Source organism: Leishmania donovani, chromosome 30 (assembly GCF_000227135.1).
Source record: "Leishmania donovani BPK282A1 complete genome, chromosome 30".
In the NCBI taxonomy this organism is placed as follows: domain Eukaryota; phylum Euglenozoa; class Kinetoplastea; order Trypanosomatida; family Trypanosomatidae; genus Leishmania; species Leishmania donovani.
Genome location: NC_018257.1, coordinates 996,182 through 1,016,562, shown reverse-complemented (window position 1 = coordinate 1,016,562; position 20,381 = coordinate 996,182). Strand labels below are relative to the sequence as shown.

General features: G+C 58.5%; 9 protein-coding genes across 9 annotated transcripts; all 9 read left to right on the top strand.

Moving 5' to 3' along the window:
* Positions 1-844: 844 nt before the first annotated feature.
* LDBPK_302700 (hypothetical protein, conserved) lies at positions 845-2,017 on the top strand (the record flags this gene model as incomplete). Its single annotated transcript, XM_003862933.1, has 1 exon — positions 845-2,017. One exon carries the CDS (start codon positions 845-847, stop codon positions 2,015-2,017), a length of 1,173 nt encoding a protein of 390 aa, XP_003862981.1.
* Positions 2,018-3,522: 1,505 nt separating this feature from the next.
* LDBPK_302690 (SH3 domain protein-like protein) lies at positions 3,523-4,407 on the top strand (the record flags this gene model as incomplete). Its single annotated transcript, XM_003862932.1, has 1 exon — positions 3,523-4,407. One exon carries the CDS (start codon positions 3,523-3,525, stop codon positions 4,405-4,407), a length of 885 nt encoding a protein of 294 aa, XP_003862980.1.
* A 2,863-nt stretch (positions 4,408-7,270) lies between these two features.
* LDBPK_302680 (hypothetical protein, conserved) lies at positions 7,271-8,248 on the top strand (the record flags this gene model as incomplete). Its single annotated transcript, XM_003862931.1, has 1 exon — positions 7,271-8,248. One exon carries the CDS (start codon positions 7,271-7,273, stop codon positions 8,246-8,248), a length of 978 nt encoding a protein of 325 aa, XP_003862979.1.
* A 758-nt stretch (positions 8,249-9,006) lies between these two features.
* LDBPK_302670 (hypothetical protein, conserved) lies at positions 9,007-10,113 on the top strand (the record flags this gene model as incomplete). Its single annotated transcript, XM_003862930.1, has 1 exon — positions 9,007-10,113. One exon carries the CDS (start codon positions 9,007-9,009, stop codon positions 10,111-10,113), a length of 1,107 nt encoding a protein of 368 aa, XP_003862978.1.
* A 658-nt stretch (positions 10,114-10,771) lies between these two features.
* Positions 10,772-12,037, top strand: LDBPK_302660 (hypothetical protein, conserved; the record flags this gene model as incomplete). Its single annotated transcript, XM_003862929.1, has 1 exon — positions 10,772-12,037. The coding sequence occupies one exon, from the start codon at positions 10,772-10,774 to the stop codon at positions 12,035-12,037; it is 1,266 nt and encodes a 421-aa protein (XP_003862977.1).
* A 926-nt stretch (positions 12,038-12,963) lies between these two features.
* LDBPK_302650 (hypothetical protein, conserved) lies at positions 12,964-13,434 on the top strand (the record flags this gene model as incomplete). The annotated part of the gene is made up of 1 exon (XM_003862928.1): positions 12,964-13,434. The coding sequence occupies one exon, from the start codon at positions 12,964-12,966 to the stop codon at positions 13,432-13,434; it is 471 nt and encodes a 156-aa protein (XP_003862976.1).
* Positions 13,435-14,305: 871 nt separating this feature from the next.
* On the top strand, positions 14,306-14,647 carry LDBPK_302640 (hypothetical protein, conserved; the record flags this gene model as incomplete). The annotated part of the gene is made up of 1 exon (XM_003862927.1): positions 14,306-14,647. One exon carries the CDS (start codon positions 14,306-14,308, stop codon positions 14,645-14,647), a length of 342 nt encoding a protein of 113 aa, XP_003862975.1.
* Positions 14,648-16,003: 1,356 nt separating this feature from the next.
* Positions 16,004-18,499, top strand: LDBPK_302630 (hypothetical protein, conserved; the record flags this gene model as incomplete). Its single annotated transcript, XM_003862926.1, has 1 exon — positions 16,004-18,499. The coding sequence occupies one exon, from the start codon at positions 16,004-16,006 to the stop codon at positions 18,497-18,499; it is 2,496 nt and encodes an 831-aa protein (XP_003862974.1).
* Positions 18,500-19,291: 792 nt separating this feature from the next.
* Positions 19,292-20,356, top strand: LDBPK_302620 (replication factor C, subunit 2, putative; the record flags this gene model as incomplete). The annotated part of the gene is made up of 1 exon (XM_003862925.1): positions 19,292-20,356. The coding sequence occupies one exon, from the start codon at positions 19,292-19,294 to the stop codon at positions 20,354-20,356; it is 1,065 nt and encodes a 354-aa protein (XP_003862973.1).
* Between the last annotated feature and the right edge of the window lie 25 nt (positions 20,357-20,381).

Here is a 20,381-nt window from a genome sequence, read left to right as displayed (position 1 = left end):
ATTGCGAATAGAGCTGAAGTGCAGAGTGGAGCAGGTGCGACAGCAGCACTCTGACTCCATTATGTTTAATAAACAGCCCCGCAGGCATGCGGTGCGTACTTCTGAGACAGTGTGCAGACATTTCTTGCGGCCATTTCCCAACCCTTATTTCTCGATGTTCTTGGAGGTGCTGTACACCTTTTTGGGCCGCTGCTCTCTCACGCGCGCACGCAAGCACAGGCACGTACATGCAGACGCCTCACTTCCTTCGTTCTTTTGGCGAGTGGCGAAAGTGGGAAGAGAATCAAGCAAAAAGGAGGAGGAGCAAGAAAACAGGCAAGCACGCTGTCTCTGACTCTCTCCGACTCCACCCGTTGCGGCCGCAGTCCCCTTACCAACTCGTGCAGCGTTCCGCGCTCTTCATCCCGCCCTCTCTTCTCTTTGCGTTGTGGTGAGAGAGCCCTCGAAGTGGCGGATGGGCGCTGAGCCAGCTTTTCGTTGCGTGAGAGGCGGGAAAGGGTGTGCGGGATGGAGATTAGCGCGCGTTCATGTACGGCCTCTCTCGAGTTTGCTAGGTACGACTGCAAACTAATGTACTGCACCGTAACGCTCCCCCTTCGCTCTCTTCCTCCCCTTCTGCTCCCGTTATTGATCTCCTCCATATATGCTTGCTTTCCTCTGGTGTGCATGTGTGTCGGTTGGCCCGCTGGGGCCACGTTCAAAACCCGTTGCGCACCCTTCTTCCTGTTCATGTTCTAAGCCGTTTACACACAACACCGACACGTGTGTACAGCGCACTTGTTGGATTATCTGTGGCCACGGCCCTTTTTGTTGCTTGCCGTAGTAGACGCAGAGTTGGCCGCGTATGGGTCTTTTGAGGCAGGTGCTGGACCCGAACCGTCGGTGCGTCGATCTAAGCGATCAGCGCGGTGGCCTCACCGCCGGCGTCCTGGAGTCCCTGCGGACGTTCCTCCGCTACAACGATCGCTACGTTCACCTCTGCGTATCCGATAACGTGCTCGGTAGCGCGGCGATCGCGGGGCTTTGCGCGCTCATTAAGCGACATCCGCACCTGATCGCTCTTGAGGCGCAGCACTGTGGTCTCCTGGACAAAGACTTTCGCTTCTACGTCGGGCCTGCCATCTTGACCATGAGGCACCTGACCTTTGTGGACTTGAGCCGCAACTGCGGACTGACGGACGTGAGTGCGGAGACGCTGGCCCGCATTCTTGTCGAAACAGATGTGGAGACGGTGCGGCTATTCGGAACTTCATTGACCGAATGTGGGGGACGAGTAATCGCGACGGCGGCGGCCAACACGACTACCCTTGTCAGCTGCGAGCTGCCCTTCACGGTCGGCAGTGCCGTCTTGGAAGACATCGAGGTCTGCACGCGCCGCAACCGCGCTCATCGCGCCATACTCAACAACGCCTCGGCGCATTACACGCGTCTTCAGGTGAGGCGAAGCCGATTGCCTTGCCCGCCAGCGCTCAAGCACATGGAGGCGAATCCGATGGTTGCGATAGATGAGCTGCTTTCGCTGGAGTCGAAGCCGGGTGCACCGCCGCGGTCACCAGTCATCGATGTTGTTCCGAAAGTATGTTATACTGAGACAGACCGGCGATGGCGTGCCTGCATTCACAAAGGGCGGAAGAACGCACTGATGCATACGGAGACGCTGCTACCACCGTCGTTGTCGTCCTCAGTGCCATCAGCTCAGGTTCCCTCCTCTTTTGCAGCCGCCTCTGTTGCCAACACCAAGGTTGCTTCGACGGCGGTGACGCGGAGAGGTAAGGTCACGCCCGACTCGCTGGACGAGGTGACGATGTGGGACTGGGCAGACCCCGCCATGTCCACTACTCTTCACTGCCTTTACCTTCTCGATCGTCAGGCCCAGCTCGCGCCGAACCGGGCCAACTCAGTGGTGGCTGTACCGAACATAAATGGACTCTCGCATACAGGGCCGTCAAAAAAGGCGACGGGCGGCACCGTGCGCCTGCCCTACCTCCGAGTAGGGAAACGGGCGGCGGCGGGGTGATCGAGCACGCGATGGAAGTCTATAATAATTTTTGGCGAGGCGTAGTAAGCCATGCCATTGTTTTTACACCACCCAAACAGCGGGCGCGAGCAAAGGAGTGGAAGAGGAATGCATAAGGCATGTCACCAGCTCTGGCTCTCACCTTTTTCTTTTGGTGCGGAAGGTGGGTGGTGGCCATCTTCCTCAGTCTCCTTTCCCCCAATGACACTCGCACTTTTTTTTTTCTTGATCTCTCTCTCACACAAACACACGCATATGTACATACGACACCCTTGAAATACACACAAAAAAGAACACCTGGTGTGCAAGGCATCAATGCAGATGACGTCTGCTTCTACCTTCGTCTTCAAGGTTGCTGAAGGCTTCATGTCTAGTGCTAATACCACCGTTGAATGGATATAGATGTACATGGATACACATATATATATATATATGCCGATATACTTCTGTATGAATCCTGTTACGTCTTTTTTTTCTAGGCGTGCATACATCTATAAATGTGCTAAGCACAAGTGACGCGTCCTCTTTCCTTTCCTTTTTTTTTTGGGGAAGGAGGCGGGCTCGTCTCGTCTGCACACATCCCATGCTCGCCAAGGCGTCGCCAACAGGCGTTTTTTTTTGTGCAAATCTTTGGTGGCTGTGAGAGCTGTCGCATCCCTCTCTATCCCTCTGTGTGTGCGCATGTGTGTGTGTGTGCGTGCGTGCCTAGGAGTGCATGTGTTCCCCGTTACTAATGTGCGGAAAACAAAACAACGAATGGGCTTTCTTTCAGTTCCTTGTCCCTTTCTGCTCTTTGCGCTTGTCACTGTCATGCTGTTGTGCTGTTGCTTTACTGACCCGTCTCACCCCTGCAACTCCGCCGTGTGCCCGCACCCACCCCACCAGCCTCTGCCTCCTCTGTTGGCTTTCGCTCTTGTGGTCGCCGTGCTCCAGCACGGCATTACCGCACTACCTCATCATCACCTTTCTTCCTCCCCAACTCGCGGTGCATCGAGAGTCACTCCCGTCTCAAACGCTGAAGACTCTCACAGACACCGCCGTGATGTACTTCGTGGGTGACACGTGTTGAGGGGACTGATGTGCGCCGGAGCTCGTGTGGCGCTTGCCGGTAACCCCAGGCTTCTCCTGTCACAAACGCTGCGGCCGGCTGCGGTGCCTCTTTGCTCTCATCCTTTCCCCCTCGTGTGCACTCACAGGGATGGTGCGGAATGAACGTGTCACCGCCTCTTCCTCTCTCATGACCTGCATGCCCCTCTTGCTCAATCCATTCAACGCGCGCACATCATTCCTGCCGTCTCTTGCTCCGCTCTCGTGACGGAAAGCGACGACTTACACCCTTCCTATTGCCCCTGTAAGAGAGGGCTGTTCCCCACCCCCCTCCTCCCCCACCACACACACACACATACACTCAAGTCCCGTCGCTGTCCTTTTTCTTGCACCGCGAAGACGGGCAAGGCTACCATACGCGCATATATACACGAACATACATACGCACGCATAAACAGATGCGGTACTTCGTCGTGGCGCACGAATTTCAGGCGGAGGAGGACGTGGAATTGTCCGTCTTCAAAGGCGAGATACTCTGTGCCACGGAGGGCATCGCTCAGGATGGCTGGATAAAGGTCGAAGTAACCATGGACGCGCGCCGCCGTGGCTTCGTGCCTATTTCGTACCTCCGCGAAATCTCTGCCGCGGAGGCATCAGCTTCGATGCCGGCACCCGCCTCCTCCGCACCGCCATCGGCAGGGGAGTCAACGTCCCCCATGCGCACACCGCAACGCGCTGGAGGAGAGTCTCCAGCGAGGGCAGCTCTTGCCAACACGACAATATCCACGTCACTGAACCTGGGAAACTGCAGTGACGTTGTGAAGAAGGGTTCCAGTCCGTCTCTGCAGCCGATGCGCAGCCCTGAGACAGCCGCTGCGCACGCCGCCCCGACTAGCAGCAGCATCCACTTGACCCCCGCTCAGCAAGCTGCCGGTCCGGTCAACCGCCACCTGCTCGAGAACCCCAACGCTGTTGTCGACGCCTTCATGAAGAATGAGGTGTACTTCAACCAGCTAATGCAGCGGCGCGCCTCGGCACTGGCGCAGATGCAGTCGGGCTTGGAGGAGGCCATGACAGAGGTTGCGGCGTGCAAGGACCGCAGCGCCGTGCTCACACGAAAGCTGCACGACCTGGATGGGGTGGTGGAGCGCGAGCGTCAGCGCTGGATGGACCGGGTGGAGGAGGAAAAGGCGCATGTGAGCCGCTCAGCCCCCTACAGCGCGCCGTTGGCTGTTCCGGTCAGCTGCGGCACCACACCGGTTCGCTCGCCTATCATTGGCCCACGTAGCGGGCTGGGGCGTAGTGTGCTGGACGACGACAGTCCACGCCAGCTCAGAGCATAGAAGAGGTGCGAGAGAGGTGGCGCTGTGGTGTTGTGCGCTGCATTTGATTCACATGCACACACACACACACAGTGCAGGCGCTCACGGGAAGACGAGAGGCGCGTCCACGCCCGTGTGCCGCACGTGCAGCTTTGCAGTGTGCGCATTGCTAACTGTCTCAGTGGGCCTGCTGCTCCCTGCACGTGCTTGATTTCCCCACACCTGGTTGACGCCTCATCAACGTCCATGGGTGTGCCATTGGAGTGTGAGCGTGTGCATTCGTAGAGGTCATAGATGCCGGTGAATGAACCCGCTCTTCTCTGTGCCTCCATCTCTCTCTCCCTGCGTGAGTCTGTGTGCGTGTGTAGAGAGAGGGAGTGCACATCGGAGGCTTCTTTGATGTGTATCTGTCCTTCACTTCCTCTTTTCCGTTTTCCTTGCTTCTGTTGGCCGCGCCTCCCTCGCCTTCCACAGGGCCTTTGCCCTTAGATGAGATTCGCTCTCGACATATATCGCCTTCTTCTCTCACTCCATCTTTGGCCACCAACCATCTACCACCACCACCACCACCACCGTAAAGGGACAGCTGGAGCTAAGCAGCACGGCAAGCAGCAAGGACAGCTCAAACCCTTGTTCTAAATAAAGGAGGAGAGGGCATAGAGAAAGGTGCTTGACCGGCTTGTGTGTACGTTGGCCGTGGCCGATACAGGTATTACGCCGTGCATATCTCTTTTCGTTTGGCTGTGTGGCCTGCTCGCTTGTTTGGTGGGTGTGCACAGATGCTTGCCCCCCCCCTCCTCCCCAGCATTGCCGCGTCGCCACTTGTGGTTCGCCCATCTTGCCAGTCCTCATTGTTTCTTCCCTCCTTCCCTGCTTCTCTCATGGTCACCTCACGCTCCCTGTTTTTTTTTTTTGGTTGTACTTTCAGAATCCTGCCGGCATGCTTGCTGGCACGCGTGTGGCTTTCTATGCCCGTACTTTTGCGCGGAGATGCGTGCGCAGTGCGCCTTTCTCTTGACTGCCTCACGCTTTCATCCCTTCCGGAGGGCGCTTCGTCACCGCGAAACCACGAAGCCACGGGCACACGCACAAACAGACATACATAGCATGCCACAGCATCACAAGGGAGAGGCAACATCACAGCACTCTCCGAGAAGCGGGCCATGCATACATAAGGAAGAGCAGACAACATATACACGCTGCGCACGGTCAGCCCCCCTTTCCCCCACCCCCACGCACACGCACACGCACGCATACATTTAGCGGAAAGAGGGAGGAAAGACCAGGGGTACCTCTTTTGTGCGACTTCTAATCTTTCACCTCCTACCGCCCCTTCCAGCCTCGCTCCTCTGCAGATGTGTATACACATCTATACGTATCGATACTTACATGCATATAAGTAGTATGTCTATATCGCTTTCTCCCTCTGTCTTCATCAACCGATCTCCCTTGACTTCTTACCTCATCCTCTCCACACTATTCTCTCTCTCACACATCCAGTGCGTGCGCTTTTCTTTGCTTGCCGGCGTCTCATCTTTTCTTTTTGTTGTGGTTTTTTTTTGGCTCTTTTGGCGTGGCACGCAGCGACTGTGGTGTGCGCGTGTGTCTCTCCTATCCACAGACATGATGCATGCATGCTTGCTACTCTTTGTATTCTGTTGCTGCGCGTGTGACGCTCCACATCGTTAGCCTACAGATCCCCCTCTTGTGTTCTCTGCTTTCTGTTTTCTGGTTGCTCCTGCGTCTCGCCAATATCGTTGAAGATTCAAGTTTTTTTTTTTATTTCCTCTCCAACGTGCCCACTCGACAGCGAACAGGTCAGCAAACTATATGAGTGCACAGTCCCAGCTGTTTACTTTCCACTGCTGCACGGTGGCTGCTCATCAAGGACATATCGGGTCAGCCAGCACCGTTGGGCGTCGTTCCGCCCACTTGGATTCCACTGCAGGCAGCGCAGACCAGGTACGGGATCACACTCGGCATCGCCGCAACGCAGCAAGAGCAGGAATAAAACGTGGGCGGATGCGTGCATTCGACGACCTGTCGACACGATTTGTAGTGAGTCGTTACAAGCGTGGCCATGACCCGCAGGTCTCCTCGGCACAGCACCGGCCCAGACCTGTCCACTGGCACCGAGAGTCGGCCAGCCGTGCCCCGAGGGCGGGCTGTGCAGGCGCTTGGCTTCCCCCACAAAGAGTGTGGGGTACGGGGCCCTGATACGACGGTGAGACCGCCGGCGAACATGAGGGCATATCGTGGAAGAGGAGCAGCAGTTCGAGAGGCGAGAATGTCGCGCAAGGGTTTTCATGACTTACTGACAATTGTGGTTGCGCTTCTCTGTTTGCGGGTGCGTGCCCGTGTCTTTCTCTTCCTCTGCTGCTCGTCCTTTCTTCCGGTAAGCTGGCACGTTCTCAGCACGGAGGAAAGGCAGATACACCGAAAAAAAAAAACGCACATAGAGAAAAGAGTGGAAAGGTGACGAAACGTATGCGTCTGCGGCCTCGCCACCACGGGCGTGGTTGCTAGTGCTGCTCCTGCTGCTGCTACTCAGCGCAGGCAGGCATCTCTTTCTTTTCCTGCTTGCGCTTACATTGAACTCTGTGCGCGTCGACTTGTGCTTACACTCCTTCTTTTCCCTTTTTTTTTCGTGTAGGTGCGTGTGCGCATCCCGCTGCTTCCCTTCTAGAATTCGCCTATCGCCGCTCTTTTTGGGGCTGCATGCACGCGTGTGCACGTGCATGTGTACTGACCTCTTCGTGGCGTCGAACGGGAAGCAAGAAAAGCAGACGGGGCGGGCGTGCGCGTGGCATTCCTGCACTGCACGTAGTGCTACGCGGTCCCATACATTCGCACCCCCTCTCTCAGCGAAGCAGCAGCGAAAGCCATGAGCACCGCCTCGCTGCTCTTCAGCTTGCTGCTGAACATCACGAGCAGCATCGGGGTCATCATTGTCAACAAGCGGTTCGTCTTTGTCGAGGCGCACTTCGAGTTTAGTACGGTTCTTACCATCATCCACTTTACCACGACATTTCTGGGCTGCGTCTTCTTTGCGTACGGGGCCAAGCTGTTCACGCCGAAGAAGCTCTCGATCCGCCGGGTGCTCCCCATCAGCTGCGCCTTCTGCGGCTACGTCGTCTTCAACAACCTCTCTCTCCTAACCAACTCGGTAAGCGTGTATCAGGTGCTGAAGATTCTTTGCACGCCCATGATTGTTCTCGTTGAGCGGGTGCACTATGGCAAGCGGGAGAAGCTGAGCACACTGCTGTCGCTGTTGCCCGTGTGCATCGGCGTCGGCGTCACCTTCTACGCTGACACGGATGTGAACTGGATGGGCACGGTGTGGGCGTTTCTCGCCATCATCGCCAACTCCCTCTACACGATCTGGGGCAAGACAAAGCAGGTGGAGCTGGGTGCGCAGCCGATGCAGCTGCTCATCTATGAAACCCCCCTTAGCGCCGTCATGCTCTTGCTCGTGGTGATTCCGCTGGACGGCGGTGAGAAGCTGGCCGCGTACGAGGTCACCTTCAAGACGGTGTGGACGGTGCTGCTGTCTTGCATCTTTGCCTTTGGCGTGAACTTCTCCTTCTTTCTCTTCGTAGGAAAGACGTCGCCGCTGACGATGAACGTTGTTGGCTACTTGAAGACGTCGTTGGTGTTTGTGCTAGACTTCATCTTTGTGTCAGCCAACATGCCGCAGAAGAAGCTGATCGGCATCTCCCTCACACTTCTTGGGCTGGCGGGGTACTCGTACTCGAAGATCGAGTCGCCACTACCGCGCAGCCCCACGATTTGGCGGAACTCGCGCCAGAGCTCTCCCTATCAACGGCACAGAGGAGCTGAGGTGAAGGTGATCTCGGTGTGAGCGCTCGTCGCCGCTCGAGCGGTCGGGCGGTTTTTTTCTGTCCTGGGGGTGCCTGATACTCTCGGCGGAGCCTGTGCTGCGCCCCTGCTACTGCTGCACACCACTTTTTCGTCTCTTGCCCACAGGCTGCGCAGCGGCCACACGAATGGAGAAGAGCGACTAGCGCAACTACTGCCATGCAGCCGAAGGAAATTTCGGCCCTTGCGCCCACGGAGCGCCCCGCCCTGTTCAAGACAAGACTTCAGCAAAAGCCATCCGCAGAAGACAGTAAAGGTTACACGCTTGATGTACTACTCGATGCAAGCTCCAAACGTTCCCCCATGACCGTTGCGAGGATGAACACCGACGCACACAGTGATACATGTGACCCCGCTGCATCCAGTGCCGCTAAGGTGCGCACGAAAAGCGGAGACAACGAAAAGAGTCCAGACATGTGATCGTGTGGAACGGGTGCCTCCCGAGCAGCATGTCTCTGTCGCCCCTATGACTCTCTCGGAAGCGTGACGGCGCGGCGTGCCAGCTCCCAGCCCCAGCCTCGCCGACTTCCTCTGTAGCCATCACGATCTCTGCTTTGCCTTGCCCAGCTAGGGTATATCTTTTTTCATGCCTAACTATTCCCTATTCTCTTTATTTTCACATGGACCGCCTCCCTTCTTCTTGTAAAAACCAAAGTGCTTTCCTTCTCCGCGTATACGCAAGTAGGCACGCGCATGCATATCGACATCACACTACACGACAGCCAAAGAAGAAGCACACACATGAGTGACTTAGCCTCTGGGAGCAGTCGCCGCCCGCGCGCGGCGGGGCCGCTTCTCGCCTCCGGTATCTTGCTGCTTGCATTATTGACGGTGATGTGCGCGCCGGTGAGTGCTGAAGTGGTTGTGGCGCCGCTCTGCGCCGAGAAACACGGCTTCGCTGGTGAGTTCAATGACCACTACACCATCCCGGTGGAGCAGGCACCAGCAGCTGGCGAGGCAATCGTCCTGATTGCACGTGCCTTCCCCCTCAATCTTGGTAACATGCTGGCGCGGTGGCTGTATATCAATGCAACTTACCGAATCTCAGAAGGGGCGCAGCTCACGGAAGTGTCGGACAACAACGGCATTTTGGAGCTCGCGAACGTAGCGGCTGGAACGGACATTGAGGTGCGTGTGATGCGTGTGCGCACCGACGGCCCGACCCCGTTTCGATTTTTTAGCTTCTTTGCGAACAGCCCCGTCTGCCACGTGGCGGTTGCGCCGGACAACAGCTTTATCGCTCCTGTGCCGCGCAGGCTTCGTGCCACGCCGCAACTGCCTCTGACCATGTACTTCAAGGCGGTGCTGCCGCCGAACGTGAATGCGCTCATCATTCGTGTCAGCGCCGACGGCCGTACTGACGAAAAGTTCAGATCAGGGGATAAGGTTTACGCATCCGGCGACCTTGTGCGCGCTGCCAGCGGGGGCGCCGTGTTATTCGCGTACACCTTTCCGATGGAGAATGCGGCCACACCGTACTACTTTACCCAGGTGTCTGTGAGCTACGGGGAGTGGGAAGGAGGTGACGCGGCGAAGCCGAGCGCGTCGAACACATCCAGCAGTGGTGGCGACAGCAAAGACACCATGCAGCCGACGCGGTCCACGCCGGTGCTGCGAAGGCTGCTGCTGATTTCTTTGTTTCTGTTTCTCCTATATCAAGCGGCAGTGTCTGCGCACAACTATTACGTTCTCGGCAAGCGTGACGTAATGGACATTGTTCCATGCGCCAAGTCAGCGGCGGCAGGCGCGCGGACGGCGCAGCTTGTCACCTTGCGGTTTATGGGCATGTCGCAGCGACACAAGGAGGGGTATAACTCTTTACAGAATCCGGACGATCCCTACTCGTGAGCGATGAGCTACCGGGAAGCGTTTGTGTACGGACGCTGGTGCACGCCGAGAGATACAGATGCACCCCTCCACCCCGCTTCACACGCACATGCGCAGAGGAGGGGAATCTGCGGACTATGTGTATTCCACCACATGTGCTCTACTTTTTTTTTCAGGTGAGGTGTGCTGGCCGTCTCACACCTCACCCGTCTCTCACTCAACATCAGCATATTAAGAACAGGGCAGACATTCATCGACACGCTTGATTTACCTCAGGAGATCAGAGCGCTTCTCCGTATCTCTCTCTTTGCCATCGCCACTCCATACCAGGCGGCTGAGCCCAATTTCAAGAGCTGCAAACCAAGGACACGCTTGCAAGCAGTCTCAGCGCTTATCTGACTGCGCCTCATGTGCGTTCTTCCTTTTTCTCCTCCTGCCTGTGCTCCCGCGTGCTCGATGTGCTGCAGCGCTTCATCCTCTTCGTTGCTATTCCCTCCCTTCCTCCTTGCTTCCTTCCTGCTGCTCTCGCAGAGCAGCAACAAGAATAAGACGCTAGGCAGCGTCTGTGCTGCTGGCAACATACGCGCTCTCCCTCTTTTGCCGTTCCCATTACCCAAGCCCCCTTCTCTTCCTTCTCCTTCCGAGCTTCCCCCTCTCCATCCATTAGCCGCGAAAGCAGATGCGCGCGGTCGTTAGCGCAGTGCTGCAGCCGTCCTCCGCGGTAGGCGCCCTACGCTGCCAAGCACGGCTCATCACACGCCTCTACACCTCCTACTTCAAGGGCGAGTTGTTCCCCAATCAGCTGGTGCGGCCGCTGGAGCGGTTGCCACGCGGTGTCTCTCTCGCCGCAGCGCGCAAGGGTCAGCTGGCGGCTGCGCCGAGCAGCTCGGGGCCTGGCAAACCTGCGACGGCTGCGTCACCAGAGGTGGTCGCCTGGGGGGATGTGGACAGCACTGATCTTGTGCATGCGAACGAGCAATCCCGTGCGGTGGCGCCCCAGGCGGGCCTCGCCCCGAGGCGCCCGTACGTTCCCCTCGGCGAGGTGGCGAAGATGGAGCTGCAAGGCGACTACCTCACAGAGGGCGGTCTGCATCAAGAGGCCTTAGAGTACTACGGTGTGGTGGCGAAGGCGTATGAGCTGGCCTACCCTAAAGATCATCCGCAGGTGGCTGGCATCCGCCTCAAGCTCGCCGGTGCCTTTCGTCGAACGGGGCGGCTGGCCAGCAGCAAGACAAACTGTGAAGCTGCGCTGCAGATGCTTGACAACGCTGTCCAACCGCCGCTGGAGCTGATTGTAGAGGCGCTCTTTGAGCTGGGCCTCACTTCAGAAGCAATGAGTGATGATGCCGCAGGCACCGTCTTCGAGGAGGCCGTCGCCCTCGTCGACATGTTTCACAACTCGGGCCAGTCACATAAGATGCTGCGTCTACTTCCCCGCCTAGGCCGCCGCTTCAACCTCAACTTCGAGGAGAAGTTCGTGTACTTCTCGCCCTTTGATTACGATCGCGTCTTCGCACTGGCGGACCAGTGCCTGGAGAGAGCTGAAGTGTTCTATCAGGCGCGCAACGACCGTGCCGGCGTGATGCGGGTTCTACAGCAGCGCAAGGAGCTCATTGACAAGAAGTTCTTCAACATGCGCGACTTTGCCGGCCGCATCCACACCATGCGCGGCCACTGGAAGCGCCGTGCGCAGGTGCTCACAAACGCGCCGACGCCGGACGAGCTGCTGCGGTACTCGCCCACGATCCATCAGGTGTACCGTGACTTCAAGTATGAGCTCAACGCACCGATCGGCCGTGAGAAGGAGGTGCAGCCCGGCGTGAACCGCGTGGTTCATGACATGGGTAACCCGTACCGCCGCAACGGCGTCCGTTCCCAGCGCATGTTCCGGGATGCGGAGAAGAACTTCGAGAAGTATATTCGGGCGGACGCGTTCGAGGCGTAGAGGGCCGTTGAGGGGAAACGAGCAAGGAAGCATCGAAAGTAATCATACAAAAAACGGCTTCGCCGTACACTGCACACCACACATGATGGGGAGTACGGCTGACAGGCGTCGGGCGGAGGGTGGGAAGAGCCAAAGGCACCGCCTTGCCGGCCTACGATCATCGTCGCGGCTTCGACGCCGACCTTCGGTCGTATTGTCCGGATGGGCGTATTGTGGTGCTCGCGGGTTGGACTTCGGCGCCGTTTTTTTTTTTGTTGTTTGCTTGCTTGTGTTATCGTCTTGGTGCCGTGTCCGTGGTGCTGTGGTGGATGAGGTTGCTCGATGGGTGCATGAATTCGTGCGGCAGGTTTGCCGTCACACGCCCGTATCACACAGAGTGGAGGCAAAGGCGAAGAAAAGGGCAGCGGAAGAAATGAGGGCGGCTGTGCGCGCATAAAATCACTGCGCATCACTCCATAGGCGAGGGTGGGAGTTACAGACGCCCACACAGAGACCCGCACCGACACATCCGCTCCCGTTCTGTGGAACGCCTCCTACTAAGGTGGCTTTTTTCGTGTGCCATGGGATTGCTTCAGCAGTGCATCACTGTATGAGTTGTTTGCCTTGCTGCTTGCGTATGTGTCTCGCCGAGAGAGGGCGCTCCACCTTGCTCATCGAGGTTTCTCTTCTCCCTATTATCTTCCAGAAGAAGTCCTTCTTGCCGCTCCGTGCCCCCCCCCTGCTTCCATGCGAATCCTCGTCCACACCTAAAGTTCACCTTCGCTTCTCCACTGCACACCGTGCAGTCGTTTTCCTTCTCTCTCCTGTTCGCGAAGCAAGCAGGCTCTCCAGCACGGACCCCGTGAGGTACACCTGCAGAGCTCGTCACATACACGTCCCTTTTCTTTCCCACATCCCTTTCACCACTGTCGCCTCTTCAGCTGGTCATGACCACATCGTACGCTGCAGGCGGAGCGGCTAGCACGGCCGCTGTTGTTCCCTTCAACTATCTGCGCCTCAAGCGGCATCGCCGAACGATCTTCTTGTACTGCGACTTCCAGCAGGACACCGTGCAGGCCATCAAGGAGCGCATCGAGAAGCTGACGAGCCGCACCTTCTACACCATGTGCCTCTACTACGGCACCCAGCGCCTCAGCGACGAATCGACGCTATTCAGCGCTGGCATCTCCGATGATGGCACGGAGCTGTGGATTGCCTACTCGAAGGGCAAGACGGTCGAGGGCGAAACAATCTGGGAGGATGTCGAAGAGGCGATGACGCCAGTTGCCGCTGCTGCGCCGGAGGTAGCGCCCGAGCACACCGGCGAGTCGCACGCAGGCACCACTTTTGGGGCTGACGGACAGGGTGCAGGACAGCATTCTGTCACCGTTACCGATAACGTCGAAGTGATTATGTAGTGGTCGATCCCCACTTCATCGACCTTGTCGCGGTTGTGTGGCGCTTTTTGCGTGCGCTTCGTTTCTGTGTTTGCCACCTCTCTCTCCCTCCCTCTCTGCTCTTTACGGGGATAGAGGGAGAAGCTGTTTTCCATGTACTGTAGCTCCCACTGCCTTCGTGTGTGTGCGTGTGCATATGCTCTGGCCCCCTCTGTCTCCTGTGCTCGCTCTCTTCAGTGGCAATCACACTTCGGTGTGTCCCCCCCCCCTCCCGCCTCTCTCCTCACTTAGACGCCAAGTGACAATGCGAAATAAAGAGAAGAAATGCCGTGCTTCTCCTCAGCAACGTCCAGATGACCGTCGTGGTCCTTCCCTCCCTTTGCAGTGTTGCGGCTGCATGTCGTACTAGCGCGGCATGGCTTTATCGATGAAGGAAGCTGGTTAGACCCGTCTTCACGTCATCGAACGTCCAACGGGGAGTGTGCGCATGATAATGCCCGCATGGATATGGAAAGATGGGTGGGGATGGGAGGTGGCGCACGCGTGTGTGGCGTCGTCATTGCCCCCTTCCCTGGCTTGGCACGCTGTCCTTACCGCTGCTCACTTAGTCACGCTTGCAAGCTTTTACACCCCTTTTTCCCTTCCTCCTTCTCCAGGGTTTTTTCGCTCTTCCCTGCCTTACACGGCGGCTGCAAGGGCGAGCGATAGAGGTGGCTGGAGCTGGACTGCTTCTCTTCTGCGGAGTGCCTCCTTCCCCTCCTCCCCCCTTCACCATCAAAAGCCGCAGCCCACTCTGCCGGCGCGTGGGGCGCGTCTAAACCCCTCTGTGCTTCATGTGGCCTCCGGTGCAGCACCTCAACACTCCCTCCCTTCCCCCTGCAGTCGCCGCCGGATGATGCAGTGCCCCTGGGATGACGTGATGACGGAGGCGTTCCGCCGTGCTCAGATGGCGGGCCGTGTGTTTCCGCAGCTGTGCGATTTTCCTCCCTCCGTGCCACGAGACGTCGCAGAGCTCAAGTACCTCATGCCGCTCCGGGCGTTCAGCGAGGTCGGCCACGGAGGTACCCCGACGCACACTGCTCCTCTGTGGTGCGGACCGCTAGAATCGACTGGGTTCTCGGACTCGATGGAGGGCGAGGAGGAGTCGCTGTTCATGACGTACGGCGGTGATGCTTGGTCTGCTGCGCTCTTTGTGGCGTCGAACACCCGAAGCGGCGACAGCGGCGTTTGCTAGCCTCTCCCCCACCCCTGCCAAGAGAGTCGCACCGCACGCTACCGAGGGACTTTGCGTTGAGGAACTGAAACGCAAGCTGCCATCACGCGCCTGAGCGTGCGGGTGTTGCCTACCCTTGCCCTTTTCTTGTTCTCCGTGCGGGCCGGACTCGGAAGGGAGGCGGCTCAGCGGGGGCAGCAGTGCTCTGCTGCGGCATCATCTCGCGACGACGTTTGTAGCGCATGCGCATCGCGCACACACCACCAAATGCTAACGCAAAGCCGGCTCTCCTTCTCTCTCCTTCCTCTTGAGAGACCATCCGTTTTGCTGCCAGTGTCGTTGACTTTCTGCGCGCTGGAGCACAGAAATCACGGCAGCGGCGTGGGTAGCAACAGCAAAGTCAGCCAATTACGTGTGGATCGACCTTCTCCCTTTGTTCGTCGGACGAGTGTCGCCTGCGTGGCGTTGAGGCGCGCAGGCGGATGCTGCCGCTAGCATCCTCCCCCTCTCGTTTCCGCTGGCTGCAGCTTACCTGCTGGCTGCCATGACGGAGGCCATCGTCGCGGTCGTTCGCCCCTCTTCTCTCATCAGCATTCGATCGCTGTTCTCTCCTTGGCGTCCTTCTCACTCGCTTCCGCACCCCCCCCCCCTTCTCCCCCATCCTTCGCCTTTTTCTCCACCAATGATTGAATAACATAACGCGCGTGCCTCTAGGCTCATCTACTCCTCATGCTTGCTTCCCGCTCCTCTCTCTCTCCGCTCACACGCACCTCCACAGAAGAGGCGGCACAGAAGGCCACTTCACAAGAGACCCATCAAGTCTCACCTTCACCAAAAAGCCAACTTGATCCCAAGTGGCGATCCTCACTTATCCCTCTCTTTTCTTTCTGTTTTTCGTTACGCACAGTGCCTGCTGCCTATAGACGGCATACAGCTACTCGTGAGCTCAAGTAGTCGAGAGAGGAAGAGAAGGTATACGCGTTCCCTAGTCTCCCTTCGTCCTCTTCCCATTTCTTCCCTCTCCCTGCCGTGTGTTGGGTTCTGCTCACGCGTTGGTGCCTTCTCTCCCTCTGTGTCTGTGTGTCTGTCTGTCTCCACTTCTGTGGCGTTAGCACGAGTGGTGGTGTTCGTAGTGGGAGGCAGACACATCATCTCGATCGCTTGTTGGTCGTGGTAGTTTGCGCACGACATATTTTTTCGTGCACGGGCACTTGCGCTGCTGTACCTACGACTGGCACGACAGACATCTCAACACACACGCCAGGCAACGGCGTCACGGCAGCGATTCGCCTGTTTCGCTCTCTTCCTCTCTCCCTCTTTCGCTCGATTACGTTGCGCTCTGTCTCCCCCTCCCTGTAACTCTACCCAACAGCCAAAATGGACGTCGACACGCTTCTCACGCGTCAGATGGAGCTGCACACCTCCTTGCGACAGCCCCCGAAGAACCCACAAGATCTCGTGCGACTCATGGACATGATGCGCAACTATAAGCACTACTTTGGGTCGCTGCGCACCTTGGCGGAGCGTTTCAGCGTGGAACCGGAGACGGTCTTTCAGGCCTTCATGCACATCAGCGTCGGCGGCACCGTGAACTTCGACCGACAACATCAAGACGGTGCAGTCCCCATGCACCAGGCCAAAGTGTTGCCGCGCTCCAAAGCGATTGAGCTCGCCCCGAGGCTGTGCAAGGAGCTCCCGAATCCGGAGCTGATGGTGTACGTGGGGCTCTGCCGCGACCTGCGCAACACGCTCCGTGTAAAGGTGGAGGACGGCAACGATCTCAAAACGGCTGAGAAGAGCGTCTGCGAGGCGGTCGAGTACCTCAGCTTCATCAACAATCGCGCGCACCACAACACAGAGAAGCTGTATGCGCTTTACATGGCCGAGGACCCGAACTCGCTGTCCTCACTGCTGGGCGACGGGGAGTCGTCGATGACGGCCTCGTGGGCAACCTTTCAAGACACCTTCTCATCGACAATCCCGAGCATGCAGCTGCCCACGCTCGGCGACGACGGCGCCCCACTGGAGAACGAGCCGACAGCGCTGCCGAGCCCGCTGTCCTCTTTTATACCAGAGCTGAAGAAGCAGTGTGCCGCAGCAAGCGACGTGTCCTCCGTAAACGGAGGTGCAACCAAACGCCTCAAGGCATCCCAAGTGCTCCTTGACTGGATTGCAACAGTACCAGCCGAGTACTTTGCGCAACACGCCGAGGGCATTGTGGGTGCGGTGTCGTCGACGCTGGCGCTCTTGGCCGCAGAAAAGCGCTCAGCGCTGTGCCGTGTTGGGTGCGACATCATCATCATGCTGATGCAACGCCTCTCGCCAGAGCCGGTGTTCATCGAGGACGTTCATCGCGGTACGTGCAGCACGAATCCGGCTACGTTCAGTGGCGCACTCTCGCAGTGGGTGTCGAGCTTGGCGAAGGGGATTTACGTCACGATTGCCGCCATTTCCTCGGCGACCGACGCGGCTTTACGCGCCATCGCCATCCAAAGCCACGGACACCCAAATGTGGTGAAGACGCTCTTGAAGGCCCTTTCCGGCGGCGCACAGACGGAGCTGCGGCGAAAGTGCCTGGGCTATTTGGCATTGTGCGTTGTGGCAGCTCACCAGAAGCGTCCCGAGCGGATGCAGGAGTTGGTGCACCTTCTAGGCCCCGTCGCCGTCAAGTACGTAGCAAACGGCGACTCACCGAGCCGCAAGATGGCGCGCGCACTCTGCTCGGTGCTGCGCGTGCTGGGCCCTGCCACGTCTCCGAGGGGGAGCGACAGGTTACTGCATATTGCTGATGAGCGCATCGAGGTCCTTGTGCAGCAGGAGCGGCCTCAGGTTGAGCCGGCCGTTCTTGGCGGCCCTCAAGAGCTTGAGAACCTCCTCTTCGAGGTGGACACCTTTGTTTCTTCAATTCGCTCCACCTTCTCTGCGGGATCGCAGCGTAGCCTGCTAGGCAGCATGCGAGGTCGCGGCCACCAAGGGAGCTTTGGGGCCGGCCGACGCGCACTTCCTCAACGCGATGTGGCGGCGGGGGACCGGGGAGGTCGTGGCCGTCAAAGCAAGCCGGGTGCGACCGATGTGGGCGCGGCGGCGGGGAGCAGACCTTCGACCAGGCATAGCGAAAGCACCGCCACTGCTGCTCTTGGTGAGCTTTGTGTCACTGTGCGGTCCCCTACATGCCAGCACACCACAGCGTACGCGGTGCCTCACGGCCGCGCGATGGTGGAGGTGCAGGCCCCTACGCGCTCCGCCGTGGGCCGACGTAGTCTCTCGCCCAGTGGTGGCCTCAGCCCGACGTCTAACGTTGCTGCCGGACAAACTCGCACACACAAGGTCTCATCTCATCGGGCAAAGATGCGCCTTGGCAGCATCTACGACGCCGAGGCGTTTCTTGGCGGCCACAACGCGACCCCGACAAGCGCGGCAAAGCGCGCGGCAGCCGGGGAGTCGCCCCACCGTACTGTCGTCTCTAGGAATACCTCGGCGACGCATGCGCCACCGGTCGAGAGTGCCATGAGTGGCCACGGGGGCGGCGCCGGGCACGTCACCGCCACCACTGCCGGCTCGAGTGGGGGGCATCAACCTCTCCTTCCAACGCTCACGTCCGCGCAGCGCCGCACACCCCATGCTGATCGCACCGCTGCAGCGGAGGAGGAGGGTGTGCTGCCGCCGCCTCGTGGTGCGGCGCTGCCTAGCTCCGACCGGCTCGTGCCTCTTTCCTTGCGGAACCACGCTGGCCACGACAGTGAGGCTGCCTACCGGGGTCTCGTGTCTCCGAGTTGCTCAAGCGGCTCCGCAGCCGCGGGGCCAAACGCTCCGCGCATCAGTCAATCCCTGCGCCGAAAAATCGAAGAGAACAAAGGTGCGTTGGGGTTGTGAAGAGGAGGGACATGTGCGCTGGTGACAAATCGTGGTGAGCAGGGGATAGGACGTGGCCAAGTTGAGTTGAGTCTGCGTCGGTGGTGGTGTTGCTCCTTGTGAATGCACATGCTATCCTTGCTACTGCAGCTACTTCTGTGTGCAGTGTGTACTGGCTATAGTGATGTACAGCTCTGAGAATTTTCTCGTCGACGGGGCTCGTTTCGTTGTGGCTCGTATACGGATGTCTTTCGTGGGAACTGCCTCTTTTTGCGCGTAGCACTCTGTGCGTGGTGACGAGACACCCGTGCGTCCATCTGGTGTGCATATGTTTGTGAGTCTGGGTAGCCCCTTTCTTTCTTCTCACCCCTTCACCCCTCATCTCACGCCGCCTTGTGTACAACAGTCCCATGCGCGCCGTGCCGGCAGTTTTAGGGCTGAGAGGCGGCGCTCGTCAACATTGCGCGACCGCTTGCCGCCTCTGAAGCCTGCAAAGAAACGCCTGTGGGCGTCTGTGCATGCTCTCGCCCACGCACCATCGCGCTCTCTCTCTTGCTCTTGTCATTCCTTGATGTTCTCCTCGCTCCCATAGCGTCGCCTGGCCTTTGCTTGACTGCGTTCGTTCGCAATCCGTTGCAGTCGAAAAGTACTTCCTAGCGCTACGCGCTCTCGACGGAGAACGGGCAAAGAGGAGCCAGGAGGAAGAACTCGATACATCTGCGCTGCTTTCCTCTTCGTCGCGCGCGTCCAGTGATACTCGCGCCTCTCCACACAACACATCCCACACACTCAAACACGTGCACGCGCTACCTCATGAGCTCGTCGTCACAACCTGCGCAGAAGAGGGCCAAGACGGAGGGCGCGCCCGACACCGCCGGCGCTGCCGCGCCGTGGGTGGAGAAGTATCGGCCACGCACATTGGCAGAGGTGGAGGCGCAGGATGAGGCCGTTGGCGCCCTCCGCGCGTGCTTGAAGGAGGGGGCCAACATGCCTCACTTTCTCTTTCACGGCCCACCTGGCACGGGCAAGACGACGTCCATCCTCGCCGTGGCGCACGAGCTCTTCGGCCCCGACTACATCCGAAGTCGGGTGCGCGAGCTAAACGCCTCTGACGACCGTGGCATCAACGTGGTCCGGGAGAAGGTGAAAATCTTTGCGCAAGGCGCTGTCTCGAGCAGCGGTAGCAGCGTCACCCAGTCGGATGGAAAAGTCTACCCGGTTCCACCTTTCAAGCTCATCATTCTCGACGAGGCCGACGCACTGCTCCCCGATGCTCAGGCTGCTCTGCGGCGCATGATGGAGGACTTTAGCGATGTGACCCGCTTTTGCATCCTCTGCAACTACGTAAGCCGCATCATCGATCCAATCGCGAGCCGATGCGCCAAGTATCGCTTCAAACCGCTTGTAAAGAGTGCCCTCTATCACCGTATCGAGTACGTGGCCCAAGCCGAGGGCATCACCCTCTCACCAGCCTCTCTCCACGCCTTGGACACCGTGAGTGGCGGCGATCTCCGTCTCGCCATTATGCACCTCCAGTCGGCACAAAAGGCGAAGGGGGACGACTTGTCGAAGGAGGACTTCGTCTCCGTATCTGGCAGCGTGCCGGCGGACGTGATGCAGCGATACCTCAGCGCACTGTTCTCTCACCGCTTAGAGGAGGTGATTCAGGCATCGCGCAGGCTGGTTGCGGAGGGCTTCGCCGCCGCACAGGTGCTGCTTCAGATGCAGCACTACCTTGTGAGCGCCGAGTGTCCGCTGAACTCGGCCCAGCGCGGCAAGATTATGCTAAAGCTGTGTCAGACAGAGCGGCGGCTTGCCGACGGGGGAGACGACTATCTGCAGCTGCTCGACATTGGAAGCGCTGTGTGCTCCGCATAAAGAAGAAGCCAGCGGAAGTGAATTG